The sequence below is a fragment of the Aulonocara stuartgranti genome (assembly GCF_965226115.1).
Source record: "Aulonocara stuartgranti genome assembly, chromosome: 20".
Taxonomy (NCBI): Eukaryota; Metazoa; Chordata; class Actinopteri; order Cichliformes; family Cichlidae; genus Aulonocara; species Aulonocara stuartgranti.
Window position 1 is genome coordinate 35,094,396 of NC_138956.1, and position 27,579 is coordinate 35,121,974.

At 41.8% G+C, this 27,579-nt stretch overlaps 1 protein-coding gene across 2 annotated transcripts in view; it reads right to left on the reverse strand.

Moving 5' to 3' along the window:
* Positions 1-215: 215 nt before the first annotated feature.
* The window catches only part of ptpn18 (protein tyrosine phosphatase non-receptor type 18), a 36,622-nt gene continuing 9,258 nt past the window's right edge, over positions 216-27,579 (reverse strand). Inside the window, exons 2-16 of one of the 2 annotated variants that reach the window (XM_082519996.1) lie at positions 24,919-25,027; positions 24,386-24,462; positions 24,033-24,128; positions 22,675-22,713; positions 22,258-22,326; positions 22,028-22,087; positions 21,175-21,317; positions 20,756-20,822; positions 20,257-20,334; positions 18,297-18,386; positions 15,360-15,397; positions 7,608-7,733; positions 6,845-7,029; positions 6,022-6,111; positions 216-719 (exon numbers count right to left, since the gene is read on the reverse strand). In XM_082519996.1, the coding sequence (XP_082376122.1) occupies positions 646-719; positions 6,022-6,111; positions 6,845-7,029; positions 7,608-7,733; positions 15,360-15,397; positions 18,297-18,386; positions 20,257-20,334; positions 20,756-20,822; positions 21,175-21,317; positions 22,028-22,087; positions 22,258-22,326; positions 22,675-22,713; positions 24,033-24,128; positions 24,386-24,462; positions 24,919-25,027 (1,341 nt within the window). In that variant the 3' untranslated portion in view covers positions 216-645. Of the gene's footprint in view, positions 720-6,021; positions 6,112-6,844; positions 7,030-7,607; positions 7,734-15,359; positions 15,398-18,296; positions 18,387-20,256; positions 20,335-20,755; positions 20,823-21,174; positions 21,318-22,027; positions 22,091-22,257; positions 22,327-22,674; positions 22,714-24,032; positions 24,129-24,385; positions 24,463-24,918; positions 25,028-27,579 lie in introns of both variants that reach the window. The other variant, XM_082519995.1, reaches the window with a different exon arrangement.

Genomic DNA, 27,579 nt, shown 5'->3' on the forward strand with positions numbered 1-27,579 from the left:
CAAAGAACCAGGTTTTATCTTTTACTTTTCACCATTTTGTGAAAAGCAATCCTGCGTGGATCAGCTTCTTGTAGCATTTGTTTAAAATGTACAAAGCACAAAACCTTCAAATATAAAAACTTAAGGTGTGTTGAGCCAAATTAATCCTTTTCCCCCATGAAACCTTATAGTTAACAGAAATCCTTTATTAGTAAAAAAATTAATTACGCTCAGCAGATGTGATGTTCCATTTTTATTTTTACAATTTGTCATTAACACTCACGTTACAAAATCAAATGTTAGTGATACTGAGCTTTTGTGTCTTCAAATGATAGTGACAGTGAAGATTCAACATCTAAAATAAGATAAAGCCCCTGGTCAGGAGGTCAAATATGATTTAAGATTGTGGTCAAAGTCTGTAAACGTCTATTCGAAATATTTAACATATTAAATTATTCCCACCAAAAAGGTAAATTGAACCTTTAAATACATAAAATACAGACACGTCAAGCATGATTTCGATAAATATTTACAGGCAGCTTTCTGAACCCGGTCAGATGATCACAGTGACACCAGTTTAGCAAATCAAATCACACAAACAGTCAGATTCAAGTCTAATTCAGTCCAGTCCAGTCCAACAGTCTCTGATAAACCAGTTAAACCAGTTCATCTCTCCACCCGAGTCCACTCAGCTGGAGGATCTCTGGGTCCTCTGGGCTTCTGAATCCGACAGTTAAACCCTGAAAAATAACAAAATAAAGAAAATCAGAGAAAGTATAACTTCACTATGTGACACACAAATGCAGCAATAAGAGAGCAGTCCAACTGTGAGTAAACCGTCTTCTCTTCTGTCATCACCACTGCCAACTAGCACATTTTTTATCACCATCACCTCCCCCATACCACCTACACCATGTTCAGTATTCATAAGCAAAATTTAAAATAGTTAGTAGCACACCACAGTGTAGCTGTCAGATAATAGTAATAAACATAAAACAATCCTTATTTCTGAGCAGCTAGAAAAGCTCCAATGGAACACCCAAAAGGTTTCCAAGAGCACCTATTTGACAGCTTTACTCATTTTTGGAGCAAAATCTTCCTTCAGTTCTGAAAAACAGAGACCAGAGAGTTAAACAGTCCAAACTCTTTCTCTCTTCGCAGGACTACTGACCAGATCGCGACCCCCTGATAATCCTCAGTCACTTGGGAAAATGCGTTTTCCCCAGCTGGTCAGCAAGTGGTTCCCAGTCAGCAAATAAGTCAAGTCAAGTCAACTTTATTGTCACTTCAACCACAGTTAATACACAGTGAAGCGAAACAACGTTCCTCCAGGACCAAGGTGCTACATGCAACATAAATTTACAACATAAATAAACAGAAAACACTAAACTAGCTAACTAAGAGGCGTAGTTAGCTGGCTAGCAGAGACAAGACAGACTGACCTAACATGAATTACAACATAAATTAACAAAAACTAACTAACTATCTAAGGATGACTTTTTTTTCTTTTTTTTTGTTAACAGACAGCAGACAACAAAATGCACGTGCAAATGTGCAAACAAGAGCAGCAAAGTGACAGTGTGACAAAAAAAACAAACAAACAAACAAACAAACATTTTTAACTAGACTGACAGGTCTCCAGGGTTGGGCAACAGAGTTTAAATGATCAGTGTAACTAGTCACAGGTTTTATAATATTGCTTAATCCTCTTTCATCCATGAAAGAGAGGATTTACAAAGTTTAGCTAGATGTTTAGCTAGACGTTTAGCAGTTTAGCTAGAAGCTAGCAGTTTAGCTAGTTTGTTTCCATCTAAAGATTAAATACATCAGTAAGAACATGTTTTAAACTTTGGACACAAACTAAGATGGAAACTAAATAACAGTTTGGAGAGTTAGTATAGTTTGAATGGCTGACAAACAAAGATGTGATACCTGGTGACTAGCTATGGTTAGACTGGTTAAAAACACATTAGCACAGCTGTGTCTATGCTGAACGAGGGTTAAATTGTTCTTAAAGAAAGTTCATTTTTAAGGTCCCTGATGGGCAGAGTGTAACACATTAATCAGGCGGGAAGAAGAAACTGAAAACCGACCAAACTTGAGCCCAGACAACGTCTGAGACGATCCATCTACACAGAGGTCAGACATGGTTCACATTACTCTCTATAAAAAAGTCCTGACCCAAAGCTTAATGTCCACACCGAAATCTCAGTCTGAGTATTTCTTGTCGTTCTTGTCACTCTTATGCTTAGCTTAAAGACTTTCTGCCTATGAGCAGCAGCCAGTCAGAAGTATGTTAGCTTAAAAGTGGCTTGAGTTTGATTGAGGATGAACAGCACCAGTAAAAGACATAATTATTTTGAACTGCAAGTCCTGCCAACTACCCATTGAGTCCTTGGATAAAAAAAAATAATATATGAAGCTAGAATGAGCACAATACATGCCCTTAAAACACTAACATGCAACCACTATATCATTACATACACATTAAAATGACATTTCTTAGTTGCTATTACTCAACCTATATTTACACACATGCTTTTTAGACACACCGACTCTCTAATTGGCCTAATGTGACACAGTGAGCACTACAACACACATATTGTGTAGTCCGAGCCCGGCACCGAGAGTGTGGAATCTCCCATTCAGGATCTTGTGTTTGTTTTCGTTTTTTTGCTCTATTTTTTCTTGTGTGTTAGCTGGTTAGTTACAGAATCCACAGAGTATTTGATTAGGTTAGGAATGAGTTGGACTGGGTTAAACGATGCCCCTTCTCCGTGTAGAAAGATGATGCTTACTGAGTGTGTTCAAATGTGTCAAGCGCAGTGTTGGGTAAGTTACTTTAAAATAGTAATTTAGTTACATTACTAGTTACTTCTATCAAAAGTAACTCAGTTACTTCAAGTTACTCGTTACTTTCAAAGTAACTAGTTACTAGGCAAAGTAACTTTGACCGCCGCCATGATTCTAGCCTACGTCACAGCGTCATGTTCCCTTTTACATCCAACACAAAAACTGCAGTCGTGGTGCTTTGATTGTACTCAGAACTCAGAAATTCTGCCGTCTGAATAGGAAGATGTAGGCAACACCAGACTGCAGATGAGCTGCATACAGGGCTGGACTGGGACAAAAAAATAAATAAATCGGCCCGGGCATTTTGACTAGAGACCGTCCCGCCATTATAGGAAAAATCATAAAGCCTTTGAATGAAAACAAACGCTGTTGTGACAGTGATGTACACTGTTCTGATGGTATATATGTATCAATCTATCAATCATTTGTTGTAAGATTCAGATAATTATTTATTAAAAGCGAAACATTTTAAATGAGAATAAGTAAGAAAAGTATTTCTTTGTGCCCCCCTTTCCCTGTTAATGTCCTACCTGCCCCCTGGCAACACTTTGCTAGAGCCGCCCCTGCACAGTTACCAGCTGTCAGCTACATAAAAAAGGATCCTGGTGTTATTTGTCTCTCAGAAACAGTTCATAACTTCCCTTCAACTCATTCATGTCACCTAAAAGGTAAACCTGTTTCTCCATCACCTGTTCAGCTCTGATGATTCAGTAAGGACATCTCCTGGTTCCATCTTCATGTTTCCCTCTCACCACATATCCAAACCAACATCATGACCAGCAGCTTTACAGCTGTGGCTCCAGCAAACATCAGCTGATCCTAGAAATTAATATTAAATAAATTCTAACAACAGCTGATCAAGCTTAAACGTGCTGCTGTTGTTTAGCGCGACATCCACTGGTTTCCTCTTTCTGGCCCAAAGTGGGCGATAAACAAACAAGAGAGAAAAGCCGATCAGCTGATCATTGATCAGTTTCATGATTGAAGTAGAAACGGGAGAGGGAGGGGAGAGGATGAGAGAAGAAGAGGCAGCTGTGCAGCGTAAACACAGAATAACTCCAGCTTTGTGTCTTTTTCATTGTAGCTGAAGTCCGGGACAAACTGTGTTCCTTTTCACCTCAATATGAAACGCGTAATATTTTCTCTGAATACGGAACGATTCCGTTTTTTTATGGGACGGTTGGCAACTCTAATAATTAACCTTATGAACAAAATAAAGTTTAACATCAGTAACATAGCACCCACCCAGCTGTATAGAAACTCTGTCATGCTAGCTAGTAAAGAAAAGTCAGCATAACGAAAATAAACTCCACCTAAACTTGGTTTATATCTGACCCAGATAGACTGCAGGTCATAACTTCTTACCTGAAGTTCAGTTCACCTGACACTCGGACCGGCGGCCGCTTCGGGTCTCTCCTCCTCCTGCCTCCCCTTTCCCTCATCCACCTGCTGGCCTCCACCACTTGCTAATGTTACTGAATCTGTGGAAGCTCCGCGATAGCCACCACACGAAGTAACGAATAACGAGCCTATCTAAATCCCAGTAACGACTAACGCGTTCCTGGTTTTGGCATAATAACTAGTTACTGTGCTCGTTACCACAATAATAACGTAGTTACTGTAACGCGTTACTTAATAACGCGTTAGTCCCAACTAGAGATGGACCGATCCGATATTACGTATCGGTATCGGTCCGATACTGACCTAAATTACTGGATCGGATATCGGAGAAAAATAAAAAATGTAATCCGATCCATTAAATATCACGAAAGCACCTCACAAAACTTGCAACACGCCGTAACTCACCTCAGAACGTTAGCACGTCGGAGCAGTATGCATCACGTGATAGAGCGGCTGTGGCATGCGGGACCTGTCGGTGGTCTGGATAGCATGTGGAGCTTCGCTTAGCAACCCCGCATTTCATCTCCGACAAAGTTATCCCGAGAGAAGTAAAGCAAGTGTGTAAGTCCATCTCTGAATGTTTGTAAAGCATTCCTGCGTTAAGCTTAACAAGCGACTGCCTCTCGCTCTCCGGCTGCTACTTCAATCATGAAACTGCTTAAATCAGCTGATCGGCTTTTCTGTCGCGAGTCCGTGTCTCTAGTTTGCTTTTGGCCCACTTTGCACCAGACAGAGGAAACCAGCGGCTGAACAACAGCAGAACGTTTAAGCTTGATCAGCTGTTGTTAGAATTTATTTATTATTACTTTCTACTCGAGGATCTTTTTCTACATAGCTGACGGCTGGTAACTGTGCAGGGGCGGATCTAGCAAAGTTTAGCCAGGGGGGCCGATAGGGCATGAACAGGGAAAAGGGGGCACAAAGACATACTTTTCTTTCTTATTCTCATTTAAAATGTCTAGCTTTTAATTATTTAATATTTATCTGAATCTTACACCCAAAGTTTTAATCTGATGTAAAATGTATAGAAGTCAATTACTGTATATAGTAACTATTAAGTCTAATATACCCTAGTAAGCTATAGTACTTTTTCCTTTGGGAAGGTACCATCTGTGCAGTCTGCAATTTTGTTGAAGAAAGATGTTGAATCTATTTAATATTTCTTGAAAAATAATTGATTTCTGTGTATTTTTTTTCCACACTGCATCAAATTAAGGTTGATTACGTCGATTAAGCATCATGAGGTGGAGCGTGAGGGGTGGTTCCCTATTTTTTATTTATTTATTTTTGTTGTTGCTGGGAGTTGGAACCCTATTAGTTAGGTTGCTTAATATTTATGCTAAGTACTCTTTAAAATACCAGAATAGGGAGGATGGTGTAGGTTTAAGTTTATTAGATTGATCAGTATTGCTGAACTATGAAATATTTTTTTTTGCATACAGGTATAACAGAATAGCTTTAGTGTAGTTGTTGTTTTAAACTTGAGTATGAACTTATACAAAATGCAGCAAGATATTTAAAAAACAGTTTTGTTGATTAAAAAACACGATATCGGCTTCATATCGGTATCGGCAGATATCCAAATTTATGATATCGGTATCGGTATCGGACATAAAAAAGTGGTATCGTGCCATCTCTAGTCCCAACACTGGCCAAGCATAACTTTACAAGTGTCTATATACAAAAAGTTGAGAGGGAAAGACCTGAAATTATGAGTCTGTGAGGTGTGACAACATGAACAACAAAATGAGGTACTATTACATTAACTGTGAGAACAGGTGTACTGACCGATGCTACCAGGCGAACAGAAGCTGGTCACATCTGAGACTGAAGAGGAAAAATCTTCATAATCGTTACAGTCCATTGAAGATTTCTCAGCTGCAGGAAGAAAAGAGTGAATTTACTTCTTTAGTAGGCTTGATTACTGTAACAGCATCTTTACAGGTCTACCTAAAAAAAAAATCAGTCAGACAACTACAGCTCATTCAGAGCTCTGCTGCTCGAGTCCTCACTAAGACCAAAAAAGTGGACCACATCAGTCCAGCTCTGAGGTCTTTACACTGGCTGCCTGTCCGTCAGAGGATAGACTTTAAAGTCCTGATGCTGGCCTATAAAGCTCTGAATGGTTTAGGACCAAAATACATCAGTGACCTCCTGACCCAGTATGAACCTTCCCGATCCCTCAGGTCATCTGGATCCGGTCTTTTATCAGTTCCCAGAGTCAGAACCAGACACGGAGAAGCTGCATTCAGCTTTTATGCTCCTTATATCTGGAACAAACTCCCAGAAAGCCTCAGATCAGCTGAAACACTCAGTTTATTTAAATCCAGTTTGAAGACTCACCTGTTCTCAGCTGCACCAAATCCACACTTTTAAGCTTAAATTTCAAAACTTATATTTTAACTACTGATTTTATCTACTGATTTTTTTAATCAATTTTAAATCATGCTTTTTATTGTTGTTTTTAATGTCTCTGTAAAGCACTTTGAATCACCTTGTTGTTGAATTGTGCTATACAAATAAACTTGCCTTGCCTTACATTTCGAGTCTTCACGTCCCCTTAAATCCCAAACAGCACTCGCCCGCCCCTCCTTCACCACCCTCTTCTTACCTGCAACCAGCTGATAGTCTGAGCCCTCCCCAGGCTTTTGACCGGTCGGTGATGCTATGTCATAGATGGGTGTCACTGAGGGTGGCAGGCTCTGCTGTTTAGCTCGGGGTTTGACGGTGCTGTAGATGGGAGCAGCTGACACACTCTTGGGGTCGTTGTCATAGTGATGGGAGGTGGGCATTGTCCTGAAAGGACAAAACAGCCATGATCAGTGAGTGGAGGTCTTGTGGCTCTATAGTGTAACAAGTGAAAGATCCTGGGACAAATCCCTTTGCGGTTGTGTCAGGAAGGGCGTCCAGCAAGCATGCCACGCCTTTAGGGTGGAGGTGTAAAGAGGCAAGAGGGAGTGAAGGGGTCAATCAGCCAAAGCAACAAAGAAAGGTCGGGAATAGACTGCAGGCAGAATGGCGAGGATAAGACAAAGTTAGAGAGGCAAGGCTGCGATTGGTTGGACATGTCCAGAGGAAGGAGAGCGGATACACTGGACAAAGGAGCTGAAGATTGAGCAGCCACGACCACGGAGAAGGATCATGTAGTGAAGGAGGACCAGCACAGGGTTAGTGTGACAGAAGATCTGTCCACACAGGATGCAAGCGATATGCTGAGACGACAGCAGACGAACTGCTGTGGTGAAGTAGAAGACGGCGAGGATTTAGGGTGTGGAATGAGACTTTTCATAAACAATAACCATTTATTCTTTTTACATGTTTGTGCATCACAAAATCCTAAAATGTCTGCATAAAGCACACTTTAGTTTCTTTACCTGCTTCCAGGATTGGATCTGGACAGGGGTACAGCTGAGTAGGTGGGAGCCGATGGGGGTGGATGGGCGTGTTTGGGCTTGTTGACCACAGCGTACGTATCATTCATGACAACCTGCTGTGATAATCTGCATGCAGACAGAGAGAAGGACAAGTACATCTGAGCTGCTGTATGAGGCCACATTTTCAATCGTGTGCAGCTCAGTGATGATCAGGACCAAGCGGTGGTAAAAATTACAGTAAAACGTCCAAGTTTACAGCAGCAACAACTCCACAGCCTGTGACTAAAAACAGCTTTGGTTTCTGCAGCTAGTTTCCCCCTTTGCAACACTTCTTTTTAGGGGAATGACACGTAACCGACGAACGCTAACACAGGAAGCTGTAGCTGCTGCTCACCCCAGCCAAGTCTCTAAACTGGACCATGTTTGTGCTGTTGTTGCCTTTTGGACTGATTTTAACAACGCACCAAATAACATGTCAGAAAATTCCACAGCTTGTCCACAAAGTTTATTTTCCAGTTTTGGGGTATTAAATCCCAGCATTTCAATATGTTAATTAGTAAGTGCGTGTTTATTTGTGTACATTGCACCTGTACGGCGCACCAGAATTAGCTCCTGAGAGCACCTGTCAAATGTGGCCACATTTAGTTTCAGAAGACCAGATATAGAATCCACAAAACCCCTGCATCACATCTTCCTATTTACGTCAGCTTGTTTCCAGTTTGGATTCTTTGTATCCAGTTTGGTTTTCACAGAAACATCTTTATATTCTGACTTCAGAACAAAGATGCACCACGTTGTTTATTAATAGTAGGTATGTTTCTAGTTTTGGACAGAGATAGGTGACCACTTCCTGATAGTAGCAAACACAAAAGCATGACGTTAGCTTCCTAAACTAACCTGAAAATGACTGTTTAAGGCGTGACATGCTTTCACTCTTCTCCCACCAACAATATGACTGTTGATTAACAGAAGAAATAAAAATGTTGAAGTAGACACAATTTGAAAAGTGCCAGAGGCACACCAGAAGTGCGAAGAAACTGTTAGACTGGTGCGATCAGAGGAGAGGAAGCTTGAGTTTCACAGGCAAAACTAAAAAAAAAAAAAAAAAAAAAAAGAGAACTCCCCTGCCCCCAACTCAAAAAAAAAAGAATTAAATATTGCAATTAAAAGTAAGAACTCAACAGCAGCAGTGTGGTTTCATATGTGATGAGCTGCAAAACTGAGCAGATGGGGAGTGCTGCCAATGTGCTACTCAACACCACATGCAACAGCATACCATCCCACTCGTCAACAGCTTTTCATTTTTATTTTGAGAAATGTAAGTGAAGGAAACTGTTTCCAGGGCCTACTCCGTGGATCGGCTTCCTCCGAGGCGTGGACGTCTATCAGCAGAGAATGTACCTTCACCTATCAGCAGAGAATGTCCCTTAGTCTGTAACACAGTCAAATATATTCTCAAGTAATATTCAAGCATGCCATTCAGCGTGTTAGTACGAGCAGCTCGGGAGCAGCTTGGGAGAACAAGAAAACAGAGACTGCTTTAGATTGTCTTCCCAAAGTGACTCAACTTTATTCACAAGTACAACAGTTTATATAGAGGGTAAAATTCATGAGACAGCAGATTATCAGTTTAAACCAGTACAGACCAAGATAAGGCAGCGTCTTCCTGCCCTTGGGTGAAGAAGCATCCTTTGTGTAGTTTATTAGTTCAGCTACAATTGTGATTATCTCAGCGACATATTTTCAAGGCACAAAACGAAGAGTTCTTACATTAGTGAAATCTGAAACAAACCATTTGGCCTTCAACAGGCGTCTAAAAGATTAAGAAACTAATGTAGCTGAGGGAGTGATCTCTGTGGTATTTCAACCTTGTACCAGCCTGTGATTCTCACACATCAATTCTTGGGTCAAAGAGAAAAATAACTAAAACAAAAGGGCCTTATTGAATGACAGAGTTTTCCTGCATAATGTCACTATAAAACAATATCCAGTAAATGCTACCATGGTACTAAAATACCTAACAGTAAGTAATATACAGTACTGTGCAAAAGTCTTGTGTCAGTCTTTGTCCGGGCTTTCCGAAGGTTTTGTGGCTGCTGTCTCACCCAACGTCAATGCAAACTTATTACTGAGCATTTTCACATGAGTGGTTCATTTTTGGGGTTTTTTTTTTTAAACGCCATTTAACACTGACCGATGAACCATTTGCTAAAAATGAACTCAAAGTAGCGTCAGTCAGATTTTGCTCCACCATAACATCTAACTACAAAATGACAAGAAAGCCGTCTAAGAGCTGGGATGAAGAAACAATGTGGTCAAACTCAGTACAGCAGCTAAATGCTAACACGTATGTTTGCATTTATGAAAGCTGATGAGTGTGTCTTGGATATGAACACAGTTTCTAATACTTAAATGAGTTCAAAGCAGTGGGTGTATCATTTGATCCTCTACTGTTAACTGAAAGGTTTAAGGATGGCGTGACCTTTTAACTCCTATTATTAAAACTTTAAAATAAGCTTCGACTCAAATGTGACAAACGAGTCATGTACACGAACAGTTTCTTCCAGCTCTAAAACCTACAGACTAGAAGCTTTTTTGAAAACCCATCAGATTGTGGAAAAGGTTACGCATGGTTACATTTACTCAGGTTAGTCAGTTTCACTTCCTCATTTGCAGTCAGCCCAGATTAATCACTTGGACTCAGATTACTCAATGTTAGCACCTTTGCATGGGATCCCTGTGGTGCTGCTTTAATTAAAGCCTTAACACTCCCTCCAGACGTCCGTCATCCTGTGCTCAAAGTTCACCTCAAAAGGGCCTTTTGGACTGTGGGAATGATCCATGTGACCTCAGACAAGCATCAGCTGTGACCCACTTTAAATCAAAGATAATTAAACACTTCCTTCTTGGTCGAGCTTTTGGAACGTGCTGATATCCGAGTTGTCATTTTATGTAACTAGCAGAGCATCTCTTCACCATCTACACTGCAGACTTCTCCCACAATTCCACCCAGTGCTTCCTGCAGAAGTTCTCTGATGACTCTGCAATAGTCGGCCTCATCACTGATGGGGACGACAAGGAGTACAGAGGTCTGACCCAAGACTTTGTGGACTGGTGCCAGCTGAACTACCTCCAGATCAACACCAGTAAAACCAAGGAACTGGTGGTAGACTTCCGCAGGCACAAGCATTCTCCACTGCAACCACTGAACATCCAAGGTATGGACATTGAGGCTGTGGACAGCTACAGGTACCTTGGTGTTCATCTGAACAACAGACTGGACTGGACTCATAACTCAGACGCCCTCTACAGGAAAGGGCAGAGCAGGCTGTACCTGCTGCGGAGACTCAGGTCGTTTGGAGTGGAGGGCCCACTCCTGAAGACCTTCTATGACTCTGTGGTGGCTTCTGCTATCTTTTATGGTGTGGTCTGCTGGGGCGGCAGCATCTCTGCTGGGGACAGGAAGAGACTGAACAGGGTGATCCGAAGGGCCAGCTCTGTTCTAGGATGCCCTCTGGACCCAGTGGAGGTGGTGAGTGACAGGAGAATGGTGGCTAAGCTGTCATCCCTGTTGGACAACATCTCCCACCCCATGCAGCAGACTGTGACAGCACTGAGCAGCTCCTTCAGTGGGAGACTGCAGCACCCACGGTGTGGGACGGAGAGATTTCGCAGGTCTTTCCTCCCCACTGCTGTCAGACTCCATAATAAAGACTTTAACTGATCAAGCACACACATCCATACATATGCAATAATACTAAGTGCAATAATCCTTTCTGTCATCGTTGTATTTTTACTCAGTTGTATATAGTATTTGTATTTGTATTCTATTTTTATCTTATTGTATATTTATTTTATTTTATTCTACTGTATATAGTATTTTATTTTATTCTATTCTGTACAGCTGTGTACTGTATTTATTCTTATTGTATTCTAATTTTTGCGTCATAACTTTTGCACTGTCCACTTCCTGCTGTGACAAAACAAATTTCCCACGTGTGGGACTAATAAAGGTTATCTTATCTTATCTTATCTTATCTCATCTCACTGGTGATGTCCACAGGTTCTAGACTTCAGCCACTCGCTGAACTTCACACAGTGGACAAAACATGAAGTGAGTTTTTACAGCACAGCACTGTGGAACTATAAAAATGTATCGTTGTAAACTACAAGCCCCATGATGCATTGCAGAACCGAGCGTTCACATTAACACCGTCGATCTGATATCTTTATATTGTGGCTCATGCTGTCACTGTAGCACTGCTGCCGTCGGTTAAAATTTGCATCTCTGCAGGAAATCACAACTCTACTTCCTGCTGCAGCCTCGTGATCACGGTCGTCGTGGTTACAATGATTGCAAACACTGTGCACCAACTGTGGTCCCGGAAGGAAGTAAAGACTGTTTAATTGATTGAGCTTTGATCTGAGTTTCATCATTTGCTCCTACTCTAACCTCCTTGCTCAGCTGCTTCCTTACTTCCTCATGTTTCCTCTGCGCTTTCATCATTTTCTCCCTCTCACATTTCCCTTCAGTTCTCCTTTTTTTCCTTCCCCTCTTCTTTTTATGTCATTCCTTCAGCATCCCTGTCCTCCAATTCTCACCTCCTACATCTACTTCCTCACCCCGTTTCCTCCCCTTCTTTACCCGCTCACTCTGTCTCCACGGAAACATGATAGCATATGGGAATGGAGGGTGGGAAGGTGCTAATTTAACACCTCGGGGTGAAGCATGCTGTCTATATCGGTCTCTCTGCCTACACAGATGGGTGTCAAATTAAAGAAAGGGGCTGAACTCTCGACCCCCTAAAACGAGGACATTTTCCTGTGTGGTGAATTTTTATGCACCAATTTACAATCTTGTGCATGAATTTATGGTGAAAATGTCTTTGCAAAAAGAAAACACACAAAAAGACTCTTAGAAAGCCTAATTCTCCTCGACGTTCTCATTTATTATTGCCCCTTACACACATGCAGGCGTGATTTACTCTTCTGGTTTTTTGCCCGTTGTCTCATATGAAGCTGCGTGTGCGTCTTTTGTTTGGGAAAGAAACCTGCTTTAATGCGCGTGTGGCACCTGTCTCCCTCTGTGATATCTTAAATCTGTGTAATTGATTTTTGATCCCTGGATTCTAATAGCTCAGGTAGGTTTTAATTAAAACGTGCTGCACAGTCACAGATCTCTTATCGCTGCGCTTTAGATCGCAGCTTTGTCACCGAAGCTGACTGAAAACAAAGATGACAGGATTATCTAAAGACTTGGTTTAAAGCCTGACTGATATTAGGCCTCCTGATTTTCCTTCTGGCTTCTCCACGTTTGTGATCGCAGCTCTGAATGTGTGCAATGCAGCTGGGATGACCACTTATCACAAACACACTGGGAGTTTCCATGAGACTCAAAAATACCGACTGATACCAGCCGAAAGAACATTGTGAATAATCTTGTAACTATTCTGCCTTCTTAATGCTTTTACTGCAGCAGGATGAATGCATGCATTATAAACGTGTATGCGGGACTAAAATCTTTGCCCCTGAGTGAGGGGATGAGGTGACTCTGCTGCCGCGGGGGTCGTTTTGCTGACATGGTTTGGGTGCTCTTGTCTCCTCAGGGCAAAAGGTCAATACAAATCAATGAAAAGCTGTTTTAGTGAAACATTTCCAATCTGATGGATGTGCCCTTCTCTGCAATGACAACGTCTCCATTCATAGGACATGAGTGCTCACTGAAAACGATGTCAATCTAATGCCATAACTCGATCTCAGACCAATTCTACTCCTCTGGGAAATACAAATCACATGAGGGCCCGTCACGCAGTTTATCGACAAGCTTTAATTTAGTCAATAGCGCACGTGCCATAAATCATTTCCTTGTACATTTTGGTGCATATAAAACCCTCAGTTCTGCTTCCAGAACAACTGATTACATTTCTATTCAGCTCATAGAGCTGAATCTGACAGCTGCTGGTTCTATGGAGCACTCGCTAACACCAAATATATCCTGACGCTAAATCAAAATAATGGCCCCTTACATTTGTTCTTGCAAATGTGCATGCAAGTGTCTCTCAGCCTGATTCGCAGGCCTGAACATGAAAGCTCCCTGATGGCATAGATCACTTGTAACAAACAGTCCAGCATTATACCATGAAGCTGGCTGCACATAAAACTTAAACCAGCCTTTGGCGCTTCGTCCCTTTGAGATTTGCCTTGAAGTAACATTCTGCTGTAGCTGCATGCCTCTTTTCAGCTCAGTGACTCTCCGGAGCGCCTGTTCTCTCCCTGTGACTCCGTCTCTCTGCTGGTGTGTGGATTCGAAAATCAAAACAAGAATGCAAATTATGCTCTTTGAAGACAAGGCGGCTACACGGGCCTCCGTTTACACCCAGTAAAGTTTTCAGTCTCCCACCTCAGTGAAAACCTTTCAGACCACAGCTATGCTGGTTGGGCCAAAACAAAGAGAGCAGGTCAGCTACTATTCTGCCAAATATCCTTGTTCTAGAAACGAATCCCAAGTTTCTCTCTGATGCCTTCACTGGAGTATTAATGTGTGAATGTTAGAAGCACTTAAGCATAGAAAAAAGTGGTTGTAAGAATAGATGAACGGGGCATGTTGTATAAATAGCTTTGAGTGCTCAGAGTAGAAAAGCGCTATAAGAACCATCCATTCACCTACTGAACCTGACACATGTGCCTAAGATGGTACAGGCCACAGTCTGCTGTTCTGAGACCATCATGGTAAATATAACTGACTCTTTTCTGGTAGCACCTGATGGCTCTACAGCTTCCTCTACAACTTTTCCACACGTTACCTGCAGGGCACGCAACAAAGCAAATGACTCAAATTCAGCATTAAATGGCCTTTAATCTACTGGCTCCCCATTACGATGTGTGTGTGAGTGAAACTGGTGTGTGCCTGCGTTGTGTCTGACAATGAAAGGTTAAAAGAAAGACCTCCGAGTAAACAACTTGCCTGCTCCAACTCCTATAACCAAAAATAAACAGTTGGGTCGAGAGTTAGCTCACCTCACTACAACTTCCAAGCTAGCAAGACGTACTAACAGTGCCTATACACACACGCATCACATATTCACAGCATCTAGTAAAGACAGGTGTAATGACGACAATAACAAACTAAAACACACAATCAGAAACATCAGGGTGGATAAAGATATAATTAGTTTTTGGAAAATAAATGACACCGACCTCTCCCACAGGGGAATTGTAGCAAAGGGGAGAGGCCAAAGGGATACCCCAAACCTATAGGGCTGCACCAAAGAAGAAGAAAAGGATGAGGAGGGGCTCTAGCTTAATAGTCTGGAGCATTCACATCATTCCATGTTCTATCCGAGCAGCACCCTCACTAAACCCAACGGCGCATTTCCTAAACATTGTAGAGACCAAAGAGGTCCACGTGAGGAGGTCGGAGGGTTGGCAGGGGCACGTGCAGGAAACCTTTTGTGTTTTGGGACTTTTCCAATTACACTTTACTTTCAGCTTTACTCACTGGAAAGGTTTTGACACCATGAACTACGTGGTTAAAGTGCTTTGGGTTCACATTACTGACAGACACCTCTCACCAATGACAGCATTAGGCACGGATACCGAAAGACACATTTTGTAGAAATCAAACACACCAGCAGCTTTGGCAAAACCGCATTACCAAAATTGGCGGGAATGAGACAGATTCATGTGTAAAAGCAGATTGTGTGTTTTTTTTAATATATGTATGGTGCCTCTCTGTAGATAACATGCACGCACCTGTTGCTGGAAGATGCAGCTGTTGTGGTTTTCTTTGTCTGAAAATAGAAAAGAACAGTTCAGTTCATCTTGAAGAAGAAATGAAGGATTTCTGTACAGCAGATGGAAAAGGGCTTCTGGGCAGAGTGAGACAAAGATGACTGAGTAAACGTATGTAGCACACAGGCCTCCAACTGTGGAGCCAATCATCACTTTCATATTTATGGGGTGTGTCCCAACGTTACCCCTCACAGAGTAAATGCAGCAGCAGAAATTCAATTCAGTTTTTTCAGATCACCCGTGTTGACAATATGCACATCGATACGTCTCATTTCTGAACTTAAGCGCTTTCCTTTTATTTATTTCGGACCTAAATCCACAGAAATGAGGTCACGGGAGATGAAGATCACCTCCGAGTCTGACTTGAAAACGTGTCGGCTTCGCAGGCTGGGATTTGCATGTTGCAGCTTTAGCAGAGACTGCTGCAAGTGAGAGAAGATGCTCGTCAGCTTTGTTTGCGTCGAGCACTGTAAGTGGTTCATGTGTAGATCAGAATAATTCAAACCACAACACTGGAGAGGCTGCTTTTAAAACTCTGATGTCTGTTGTGTGTGTTTAGATCTAGAATAGCCATTGTGTGTCTGCAGACAGCAGCTCAAACTGGGGAAGGAACACTGATTTAAGAGGTTGTTTATGGGCTTTTTTGTGCGTTTTTTCCCCCCCATTTGCCGTCTTTGTAAGGAAACAGGACGTGCCGCTTCATGTGCTTTGATGCAATGGTTAAAAGGTGCATGAAGTTGTCATTTATCTGATGATCATGATGTTATGTTGTCCAGTATAATTCAGCAAGTCCTTCATCAGATCCTTAATCCAGTCACAGGTACAACATAATAAGGACGGCCCAACAAACCTCTGACTGTGTTTATCGTGCTGTTCGGCTATTTTAATACACGGATCACAAACCTGCAGCTTCCCCCGTCTCAAGAGGTTTGATAAAACATAAATAGAAATAACACAACATGACTGAGCTATATTACTAAAGCTAACAACACGTTAGCCTTCAATCAGTTGGACTTGGAGGGTAACTACACACCTAAACAGCACACTGCAGAGCACTCGTATGTGATAAAATAGGATTTATTTGCATCTAATAGTGATGTTGAGAAGCTAATTTATATGTAACAGTCTAAAATATGTTTTGTTACTCTATTCGTGTGGTTTTAAATTTAAAACTCAATATAGGTTTTTCGATTGTAAACGTCCACAAACCCACTGATGGGCGAAGCTTCTTTGTCCTGAAAAAGACCCGATTGTTTAGAAGTCGATGGGAAACAGCCCGGCGTGGCTCTGTGACCTGTGTGGCCTGTTTGTGCTGTTGCAACAGTGAAAACACAACCTTCACAACTGAGTGCTCTAACCCCTGCATCTGTCCATCATTTATCTACAGTCTTTGCGCAGAAATAAAAAAATATTTTAACCTAAAATTCAGAAAATGGTTCAGAAACGCTCATTCTGGTCTGTTTAAAAACTTACTGCTGTATTCAAAAATTTACATCAGAGTTTTTAAGAGGTTATATAAAATGAACTAAAAACAACAAACGTGTTAGTCATTTAAATATACTACATAAACTCTTAAATTTATTTACTTACACTAACACAATACACAGTTTTAATGTGGCAAATTTTCTGTAAGAAAAAGTAACATGAGACAAAAGCTGGTTGTACGTTTGGTTTGCATACGTTACAAGTTAGAACTGCACTGAATTTCTTTACACGCTCACGCAGCACTAATACTGGGTCCTGTCCCCGGACAGGCTTCCAGAAAGCGAGCTTTTGGAAGAGAAGCCAGTTAAATTTCTTTAATGCAAATACTGTGTACATATATTACTTTACTTATCACAGTAAAGACACAGATAAGTGTACAGCTGTCATTTTTCCTCGGGGTCCTGTGTCCTTAAAGTGAACTCTCACAGTATTTATGAGAGCTGCTGTTCATGTCGGCGCTCTGGATCGAAGGTTAATGAATCTGTAACGTCACAAAACGGCGCACATTTGTAGCTGAAGGTGGTGAAATAAAAGGATAAAGATCATGAATGCTATTTTGTGGCAATGTCGACAAAAGTTTGATGCCCAGAAGAGCTTCGAGAATGAAGCTGTAGTACCAGGTAAAGAAAAATATTTACTTTAATAATGCCAATATGATCCACTGGAAATCACCCCATCAGCCTTAAACGTAGAACTAAATAAATAAATAAATAAATAAATAAAGGCATTTGAGAAAATTTGGAACTACATTTACATTTAATAAAATTAAATATCAATTATTAATAATTGTATTTATGCTACTATAAACAGAACCATCTGTGTGCTACTTCCTATCAGAGTTTCTCTCTATTGTGTGACCCACTGCTGGATTTTTGTTCCATTTGTACTCATTTTTATTATGTCAGCTTAAACACAAATACATTAAAAACCATTCTTGCACAAATAAAGTACAATTCTAACTTAAAAGGCGGCTCTCAGTTTAAATTCAAGTCCAAGATAAAAATAAAAGAAGGAACGTGCCAGTGTTTCTAAATATCACCAATTCCCTTTTTTGTTCAGCAATAGAAAAGCGAGCCATGGCTCTCAGCTCGCGAGGTGAAAGCAGAGATACCACTGAAGCAGTGACATAAACAACAAGGTTAAACTCAGATCACCTCAGAAAACTCTACAAAACTGATGTAGCACAGAAGAAAAGCACAACAAAAATAAGCCATGTTTGTTGGAGTGGACCTACCTTCCGCCTCTGTGCTCCGAGCACTCTGCTGTCAAACTGCGTGCAGCAGAGGATTTGCAAAGAGGAACTCGGAGTTAAAGAACATTTCCTCTTTCTGCAGCTGCTCTCAGTCTACTTCCTCTGACTCCAGCATACTCATTTTGTTGTTACTGTAACACAAATAGATATTCGTGTTTTACCTGTAGGGTGCTGTAGACCTGCTCCTTAGATGTCTGCAGGAATTGTTCAAACATAGAGATGGCAGCTGTGTAGATGAACTGGAACTGATCCTGCGAAGAACAAAGGAAGAAAAGTTTCCTCTCAGCGTGGAAGACTGATGGAAGCTGACCGCGCTGGGGTCGGAAAACAAGACGAGTCATAAATGCAGAAATAAAGCCACTAACAAAAAAAAAAGAAAAAGAAAGAAAGCCACTGTTATTCTGACGCTGTGCAACACAATACATTTTAATCTAAAAGTCACAAAGTAGGGAATGAAATGTTTCCATTACAGAAATCTAAAGTACGAGGAAAAGAGACAAACTTTCTCCATAAATATACACCAACCAGACGTAACATTCTGACCACTGACAGGTGAAGGGAATAACACTGATTATCTCTTCATCATGGCACCTGTTACTGGGCGGACTCAACCTAACATTTTATCCTCAAAGTTGACATGTTAGGAGGAGGAAAGATGGGCCAGTGTAAGACGGTGTGATGGTTAGACGACTGGGTCAGAACATCTCCAAAAATGCAGCTCTCGTGGGGTGTTCCCGGGCTGCAGTGGTCAATCCAAAGTGGTCCAAGGAAGGAACAGTGCTGAACCGGTGACAGGGTCGTGGACGGCCAAGGCTCACTGATGCATATGGGTAACGAAGGCTGGCCCGTGTGGTTTGATCTGACAGATGAGCTACTGTAGCTCAGACTGCTAAAGAAGCTAATGCTGGTTCTGTATAGCAAGAGACCCGTCAGGGTGCCCGCGCTGACCCGTGTTCAAGAATGGGAACATGAACATCAGAAGTAGACCATGGAGCAATGGAAGAAGGCGGCCCGGTCTGATGAACATGCTTTCACATCCTGGTGGATGGCTGGCTGCCTACATCGCTTATCTGGGAGGCAGCCAGCTGGTGGAAGCTGTGTGTTGGTTTGGACGGTGTTCTGCTGGGAAACCTTGGGTCCTGCCATCCACGTGGATGTTACTTTGACATGTACCAACTACCCAAGCATTGTTGCAGAAACCGTGCTCGCTGATGGCTGTGGCCTCTTTCAGCAGGACAGTGTGCCCTGTCGCAGCCTGTCAGCAGATACAATTATGGTATCAATTTCAAAAACCATTGCTTTGTTTTCAAGTTGTTGCATTCACGAGGTTTTCAGAGAACCTGAAGCCGACCTTGAGGTTCACAAACTAAGATGACCATGCTGCATGCCGCTGACAATACCCCATCAGCCTTTTACGGGTGAAGGGTAAAAATGGTTGAGGAATGGTTTGAGGAGCACAGCTACAAGATTGTGATGGTGACTTGTCTCCAAATTCCACAGACCAAATCCAATCAAGCATCTGTATGATGTGCTGGACAAAGATCCACATCCCAGCGTACAGGACTTAAAGGCTGTGTTGCTAACATTTTTGTGTGGACACCACAGCAAACCTTCAGGAGTCTATGCTTCAGGGGGGCATTATGGCATGATGCTATGCCTGATCAATGTACATCCATCCATGCATTCCTATCCCAGCTACCATTGGGCGGAAGGCGAGGTAAAGCCTGGACAGGTCGCCACACAGGGCTAACACAAGGACACCAGAAACATTCACACCTATCCACAATTTAGAATCCCCAATTAACCCAACCCCACTAAGCACCTGTCTTTGGACTGTGGGGGGAAGCTGGAGCACCCGGAGAGAACGAATTCATGAACTGAAAAAGAATAAAAATTTTAAACTTTAACTTTTTAAGCTAAAGAGTTACAAAGAGAAAGATGTTGTGTGTCATGGCTGCTGTTGCGTTATGAGATAAAGTGATTTCACAACATTTTAACCGAATACCATTATAATGTGAAATTGACTCCCTTGCTGTTAAAAAGCAGCTGATGTTCTTTAAGTGCTGTTCCTGGGGATTAAATAACTCCTAAACTCTCACACTTGCTCGATGAAGCACTTACTTTAGTTTGCACTGTTGAGGGTCTCTGCCTCCTGAGCTCCAGGACGATGTTCAGGATGCTGAACTCTGGTGTGATCTTCTGCAGAGCGAGCAAACAAACACTGAAGAGCCGCCCCAAAACACAGAGAGGCTGCAACATTCACACGTTACATCTGACATGCCTGATCTCCTGGAAAACAGACTACGTGCTTTTATCCGGCCTCATCTTCTGGTTTCATTAAAAGGTTTACTCGTCACATTAGGAAGCTTTTAAACACACTGATATTAGCTCAACTCAGGCTTCTCAATCTGAGACGTTTGTATCTTCTGATCAAACTCCATTTATTACTCTTAGGTCACTAAAAGAAAACCATTTAAAATCTTTAAAAAGGGTGAAATGTGTATTTAAAAAAGTGAAAACATGAAAAGAGAACAAAGATTCAGGACACGTCAGATTCAGACATTCAGCAGCCACACGGCGGACCAGCACTGAGGCCATGTGATGTGTTATCATGTGTTACCTTGGTAACCAGCAGGTCATGGATGTAGTCTAGTGCACAGATGACTCCTGTCCTCCCACAGCCTGCGCTGTAACACACACACACACAAACATACACACACACACACACACTCAGCAACAGATGCAGCATGCATGTTAACTGTGCCATCGTTAGCAGGTGTTACCTGCTGCATATTCACAGCCTCCTGCTTTCGATGTGTGGGCATGTGTTTGCACGTGTGTGTGTGAGTGCGTGTCTGTTTGTGCACGTGTGTGTGTGTGAGATAAGCTGCCATATGTGTGATCTATCCTGCTGAATGTTAATGACCATCTGACCTGCGATCTGCACCAATTTCACAAACAAGCTGCAGTAATGATGAGGCATTACTAGCCGTGTGTGTGTGTGTGTGTGTGTGTGTGTGTGTGTGTGTGTGTGTGTACCTGCAATGTATCAGCAGAGGTGAGACGTTGGCTCCACGGCTGCTCCTGGCTCTCTCCAGCATGTCCAGGACTCCAGCAGTCTCGTAGGGAACGTCATGATCCGGCCATGAAAGGAACTGATAATGAATCACTGACCGGCTGGCCTGGAGGAGGAGGAGAAAGCAAATTATTTTAAAACTGAAAAGGTCAAGTCATTAATATTAGCATTCATAATGATGCTTTAAGTTATTCAAAAGGTCCGTTTCCAAAGAAACTTCGGAATTAAAAACAAAATGCAACGAAAATGAAATCATTCTCCGTTTAACTGAAAATGGTACAAACTGGAAAAAAAAAACTGAAATTGAGATCATTGTTGGATGTGATGCCAGCAGTTCTTTCAAAAAAGGTTTTGATGGCCCAGAAAATCCTGTAAAATGTTTGTAAAACTAAAAGGAGAAGAAAGTTTTGAGTGCATTAACCCATAAACTCGAAACACTGCTGCCTCCTAATTAAGACTAAAGCAGAAACATCTCGTCAAAAGGAAAACGTCTCCTAGAAATCGCTGCCACTGTGTCCTCTGGAGGCTGTGCGTCTAAACTGGTTTATTCCAACAGGATGGCTCTGTATTGAAAAATTTGGGAGCTTAAGTGGCCTTTCCAGATATCCCGCCCATTGAAAGCACAGATTATGAAACAGAAAGGAGAAGTTTGGATTTTAAAGAACAGTTTCCAAACACACAAAAGAAGGCGTGATGAAAAACGTTGTCTTTGAACTATAGCCAATGAAAGCATTCTGCTTTGTAAGGTCCAAACTTCTTGTTAACCCGTCCCAGCGTAGCTTTTTGAAACCACTCACTCATGTGAAAACTTCCTACCTGCTGGAATGTGACGGTCAGATTTCTCACCACTATATCTTCATTGGGATGTGTCTCCTCCTGCTGGAGACACACAGGAACAACACGTCAGAATCACTCCAGATTATTCTGGATTTGTATTAAATAAAAGGACTCAATACAGTCTGAACAGTTAACATCGTTAATGAGGAGGTGAACTGTGCTGTATGTTCTGTGTTAATCAGATTTATTAGCAGCCTGTTTGTTCTTACGTTGCTGACAGTAAACGGTCCAAATGAAGCCGACTGCTGAGCTGCAGCCCAGTAACACTCACACTTTCTCTGCAAAGGAAAATACAGACTTGTTAGTTAAGACCACGAACCTTTAATTCTGTTTTTATTATTTCTGGTTGCACGCAGCTGTTCCACATGTACAATCAGTGATGAAATACATGCATATGAAGTGTGAGATTCCCTTTCATTATTCAGGTAAGACTATGCCATACTTCACTCACTAATGCAATGATATTTTGGTAGTTATAGATTTGCATATTTGCTCTATTTGAGTAAACTTGAAAAAGCTTTGAGGTTCGAGAGGTTAAAGAAAATAAAGTAAAAGAGAAGAGTTTTTAAAATCTGAAGTCAAAGGTCTGAGCCAAGAAAGAGATCAAAGGGCAAAAAGGAGTTTACCTTTCCCATCTCTATCTCTCTGCAGGCCATGACTATCACCTGAAACACAGAGTCAGATGTTAGTCAGAGCCTCCTGAGGAGAAGCTGCTGATCTGATGAAGAAAACGTCCCTGTGCCTCAGCGATCACCGACTTCAGCTTAACAGTGCGTCTGACATGAACAACCTCAGAAGCTGAAAAGAGCACAGCTGTGTGTGTGTGTGTGTGTGTGTGTGTGTGTGTGTGTGTGTGTGTGTGTACGCTTTGTTCCCCTGCTACACATTTTGGGACACATTTCTAAAATCTGGCTGTGAAAAACAGGGAAGGCTGTAATCGTGGGCTGAGTTCAGGTGGCAAATTTCAGGACACTGCAAATCTCAAGTTCTCCAGATTTCAGCAAATATGATGAACAGGACAACAAAGAAAAAGAAATGCAGCTACAATAATTATTTACTTAGAAATGTAGAGGCATGCAAACAAAAAGGTGTAAATTTATGCTTTGTGTGCTAAACCTGGAAATCCAGGCTACCTTCAGGGTATGAACAACAAAGACAGCTTCTGATTTCTCATTTTCAAGTCTAGACTTCTACACACAGCTCACATGGTCCAGACAATCCTTAGTTTAAACTAGCAGACCCTACTTTCAGTCACTGTATTTGTTATCATCAGAAATACATTTCTTTGGGCCTTTCTGGATCCATATTTTGGATGCTTGCAGTCACATATTCAGCCACCATCAGCCACCATCAGAAGAACATTAAATAAGACGGCGAGAGTTTAACTGGTTACTAGTCGTCCATTCGTGTGTAGGCAGCATTTTATTGCACCGTCTGGTTGGATTAGAAGCAGCCAATCACATCGCGACACATTTGGGATGCTGGATCTGAAAGAACTGGCAGACTGTTACAGCGCTGCTTACTAATGTGAAGTTTAGCGTGAGCCAAAACATCATGCTTCATCTGTTTGGAATCCAAAAATCTGAGCACAGAAAACACTTAAAAATTTTCCCTTTAAATGCAACAGAGTGGAAGCCCTAAAAAAATAAGATAAAATAAAAATCTAGTGTTTCTGCCAGAGTGGCTTTGGTTGATTTACATTTCAGTACAAGCCTTGTTTGTCTCATCATGCATCTTGGAGCAGCTTCCTTTTAAGCCAGCTTTTGCTCTGATTGGCTGCCCCCCGTAAGCAGCAGGGCTGAACAGTATAAGACCTGCTCTTTGTGACGTCATACCAAAACCTGAAGCCTAAGTTTCAGGAAGAATAACAAGAAAAAGAAGAGTCCGCTTTAATGATTAAACTAAAGTTTATAAACACCATTTGTAGCTCAGACTAATTCGTGGATATTAACTGAATGCTAATGGTTTGCGTTGTGCGTTTGACCTTGACGTTGTACTGCCAGATCATCCTCCAGAAATCAGTCACAGTGGAGCTGAGGGGCCCCTGACAGCCAATGTATTTGCAGTCTCCTGTCGCCCCCTGCAGGACAGACGGCAGCATTACAACCCCATCAGAAACAGCCAAGCACGAATCGTTAAACACAGCAAACTGAACGCAGTGTGACATAAATCTGATTGTTTGACAGGTGTGGAGTTAAAATGATCTAAAGAGCATGCCTAATAGAATACAGAAACATGTAAGGGGCCTCAAACCGTGCTGCACGTGTGAACCAGGTGATGTTTTCACATTTAGAGGAACAGCTTTGAATGATTTGTGTGAAGGCAGACAGCGTTTACCTTGATGAAGCTGGCGTTGATGTAATCAGAGTTGGAGTCTGTGGTCGGCAGAGAGAGCTCCACCCGAGACTGGTCATCTACAGACAGACAGACAGACAGACAGACAGACAGACAGACAGACAGACACACACACACACACACACACACACACTTACTTAAAGGACACGTATTTGAGACCATTAAAGCAGGTTTCACTATAACTGTTCTTCATAAATATTCAATCAGTCTCTGCTGAGCCCAAACTGATTTCGTAAAGCACTTTGTTAGGATCCGTGTTCACTACAAGCAGTCGAGCTACAGAACAGCCACAGGGACCCACAACAACCAGAAAAAAATGCACGGCAATTGAAAGATTTCATGAAAGTTTCCAGAGATGCAAAACAAAGCTTTGTGTCTCTTGATAAAATGTTTTCCTCCTTCGCTGTTCAGCTTGTTTGCAACTTGAAAATAAGCTAATCCTTACAGGAGAGGGAAACAAAGGAAAGAGGATGGAGGTATGAATGAGAGAAAGGCTGAGAAGAGTGAGGACATACATGGCAGGATGTCTTTATATCTGTTCTTCTTGATGTTTTCCTTCAGAGCTCCAGCCTCAGAGGTCAAGCCCAGCTCTTTCTTATACCCCAAAGACCGTGAACGCACCATCTGTCACAAGACACAACAACAACACACAGGTTAGTGTGTGTGCAGGTCTAATGCACACCAAGTCCAAGTCACAAAGAAATGAACTTTTTCAATTCATTCATGTTTATTTCAGGGACAAAGTTGATCCTTTTTGCTCCAGAGTATGTAGTTAGAGGTCTATTCGCACGTGCATGTTGTAATTGTGTAAATGTGATGTGAGAATTTACTCCTTATGTATGAATGCAGTGCAGCACATTCATGTATAAGAGACAGGTGTCAGCAGTGAGTCAGGACTGTGTTCACATCATGAACTGAACATTTTGTAAACTTATTACACGGTGCTGTTAAAAAAATAACATAAAATAAATTATGTGCGCACACACACACACACACACACACACACACACACACACACACACACACACACACACACACACACACACACTATAGCATTTGAAAAAAAATGTTGAAAACTATTCTCAGTGTTTGAAATGGTTACAAAAAAGGTTTGTAAATTGAGTCCAGTCTAATAGTCCACAAAGTTCCCTCCTCTTATTCCCATAATTTTTCTTTGACCTGGAAAATATCACGAGGTGAACGAAAGGAGTGAAGCAGACTTAAAGTGTTAAATTGCTCAGTATCAGTTTTCTGTTGCATGTTTGATGAGACCAAAGACTCATACATCAGGGTACTTTTTTGTTGATTACAGCTCCGCCTTCAGTACCGTCATCCCACACAAGCTGGCAACACTCGGCCTGCACCCCCACCCTCTGTGACTGCAGGACTTTTTGACTGGCAGGCCTCAGTCCGTCAGGATCAGCAACAGGACCTCAGCCAGCATTATCACTAACACTGGCGTTCCACAGGGCTGCGTCCTCAGTCCCATCTACACCCTGTACACCCACGACTGTGTCGCCTCCAACAGTGATAACAGCATACTGAAGTTCGCGGACGAAGGTTCAGGAGTGTGAAACCCAGAACATCTCGACTCAACAACTCCTTCTTCCCCACTGCTATCAGACGCTTGAACAGCTGACCTATTTTAACAGTAATAATAATTTTTGCACATCAGGTAATCTCACATATCAAACCAGCATATTAAGCTCATTGATCTTTTGCACATAAATCTATTTAATACTTCAATTTTTTTGTCTCCATTTATTTATTCATGCTATTTGTATTGTATTTTTTATTGTACATATTAACTGGCATCTGTGTGTGGACAGCAGAGAAAGAATTTCATTATACAGAGAAATACTTTTTCTTTGCACACATGACAATAAACACTTTGAATCTTAAATGTTTGGAAAAGCAGCCTCAGATTGAATCATTGGAATTTTATTTACCATTTAAATAAAGTCCTTCTTGGGGATACATGTCAGTTTCACAGTCAAACTAAATTGTAAACATGTTTTAATTAGTTTCATTAGTATAACCTACACCGGTGGGACAAACAAGCATTCATTTAAATCCATTTAAATTCTGAAGCAGACATGGACCAATCTGACTGCAGGCGTTTTACCTCAAGTGACCACATCTTTAACTGTCCTGTGAGAAATCAAGCCTCACTGCCTCAATGGAAAATAAGAGGCTCAGTAGCAGCAAGGTTCAGCATGTCAGCACCTCTGCAAAAGCAGACGCTTTGGCAGTTTGCTGGTCCGGAGCGTTCAGCTGTGTTAATGACACGATGACGCTAATCAGAAAAAGACTGAACAAAGGAGGGTTGCTAGCACAATGCCTCTTATCTCTAAAAAGAACATGGCAGTAAAGTTTAAGCTTGATTTAGACTTCTGCAGGAAATCTAGTTCCAAACTTACAGTTCACCTAGAAACCTCTCAACCCTAGACCGCAACTTTCCCCTCCGTCTTTGCGGGCTGCGTCCACCTGACGCACAATGACATCAGATTATGTGAAAGGTTGTGGCGTAAGATGAAAAAGGGGTTTCTGATTATGTTGTAAGTTACTCATTTGCTACAGAAATCTACGTGATGGATTAGGTTTGCAAAGTAACATCTCAACAAACCACAAGTCTTCTGGTAGAATGTCCTGTGGACAGACGAGACCAAAGTGGAGTTTTCTGGCTGTCATGCAAAATGCCACAAGTGGAGAAAACCAAACACAGCGTATCGGCACAAACACCTCGGACCAGCTGTTAACCACAGCAGTAGATGGGTGATTTGGTTTAGTTTGGCAGCCACAGGATTCTCGGCACCCTGCAGTCATCGACCTTGAACTCTGTTTCGGATAATTTCATTGATAAAAGTGAGGACGTTTGTCTAATTGCTAAAACTTTGGGTTACTTAGCTGTGCTCGGACAATGATCCTGAGGTCAGCTGCAAATCTCTACGTCCAGACCCCGACATGAGTGAAAGGCTGTGGTGGGACCTTCAGACACCTGTGCATAAACAGGTCTCAGGTTCCCCACAGCGATATGAAAGACTAATGATAACTTATGTATTGTGAAAATTATTTTTCACATGTCATTTTGCACAGTTTATATAATGTATTGCTTTATTGTAGGTGTTTCTGCATGTTTATCGTTTATGGCTTCCTATCTTTAAATAATAAGGACA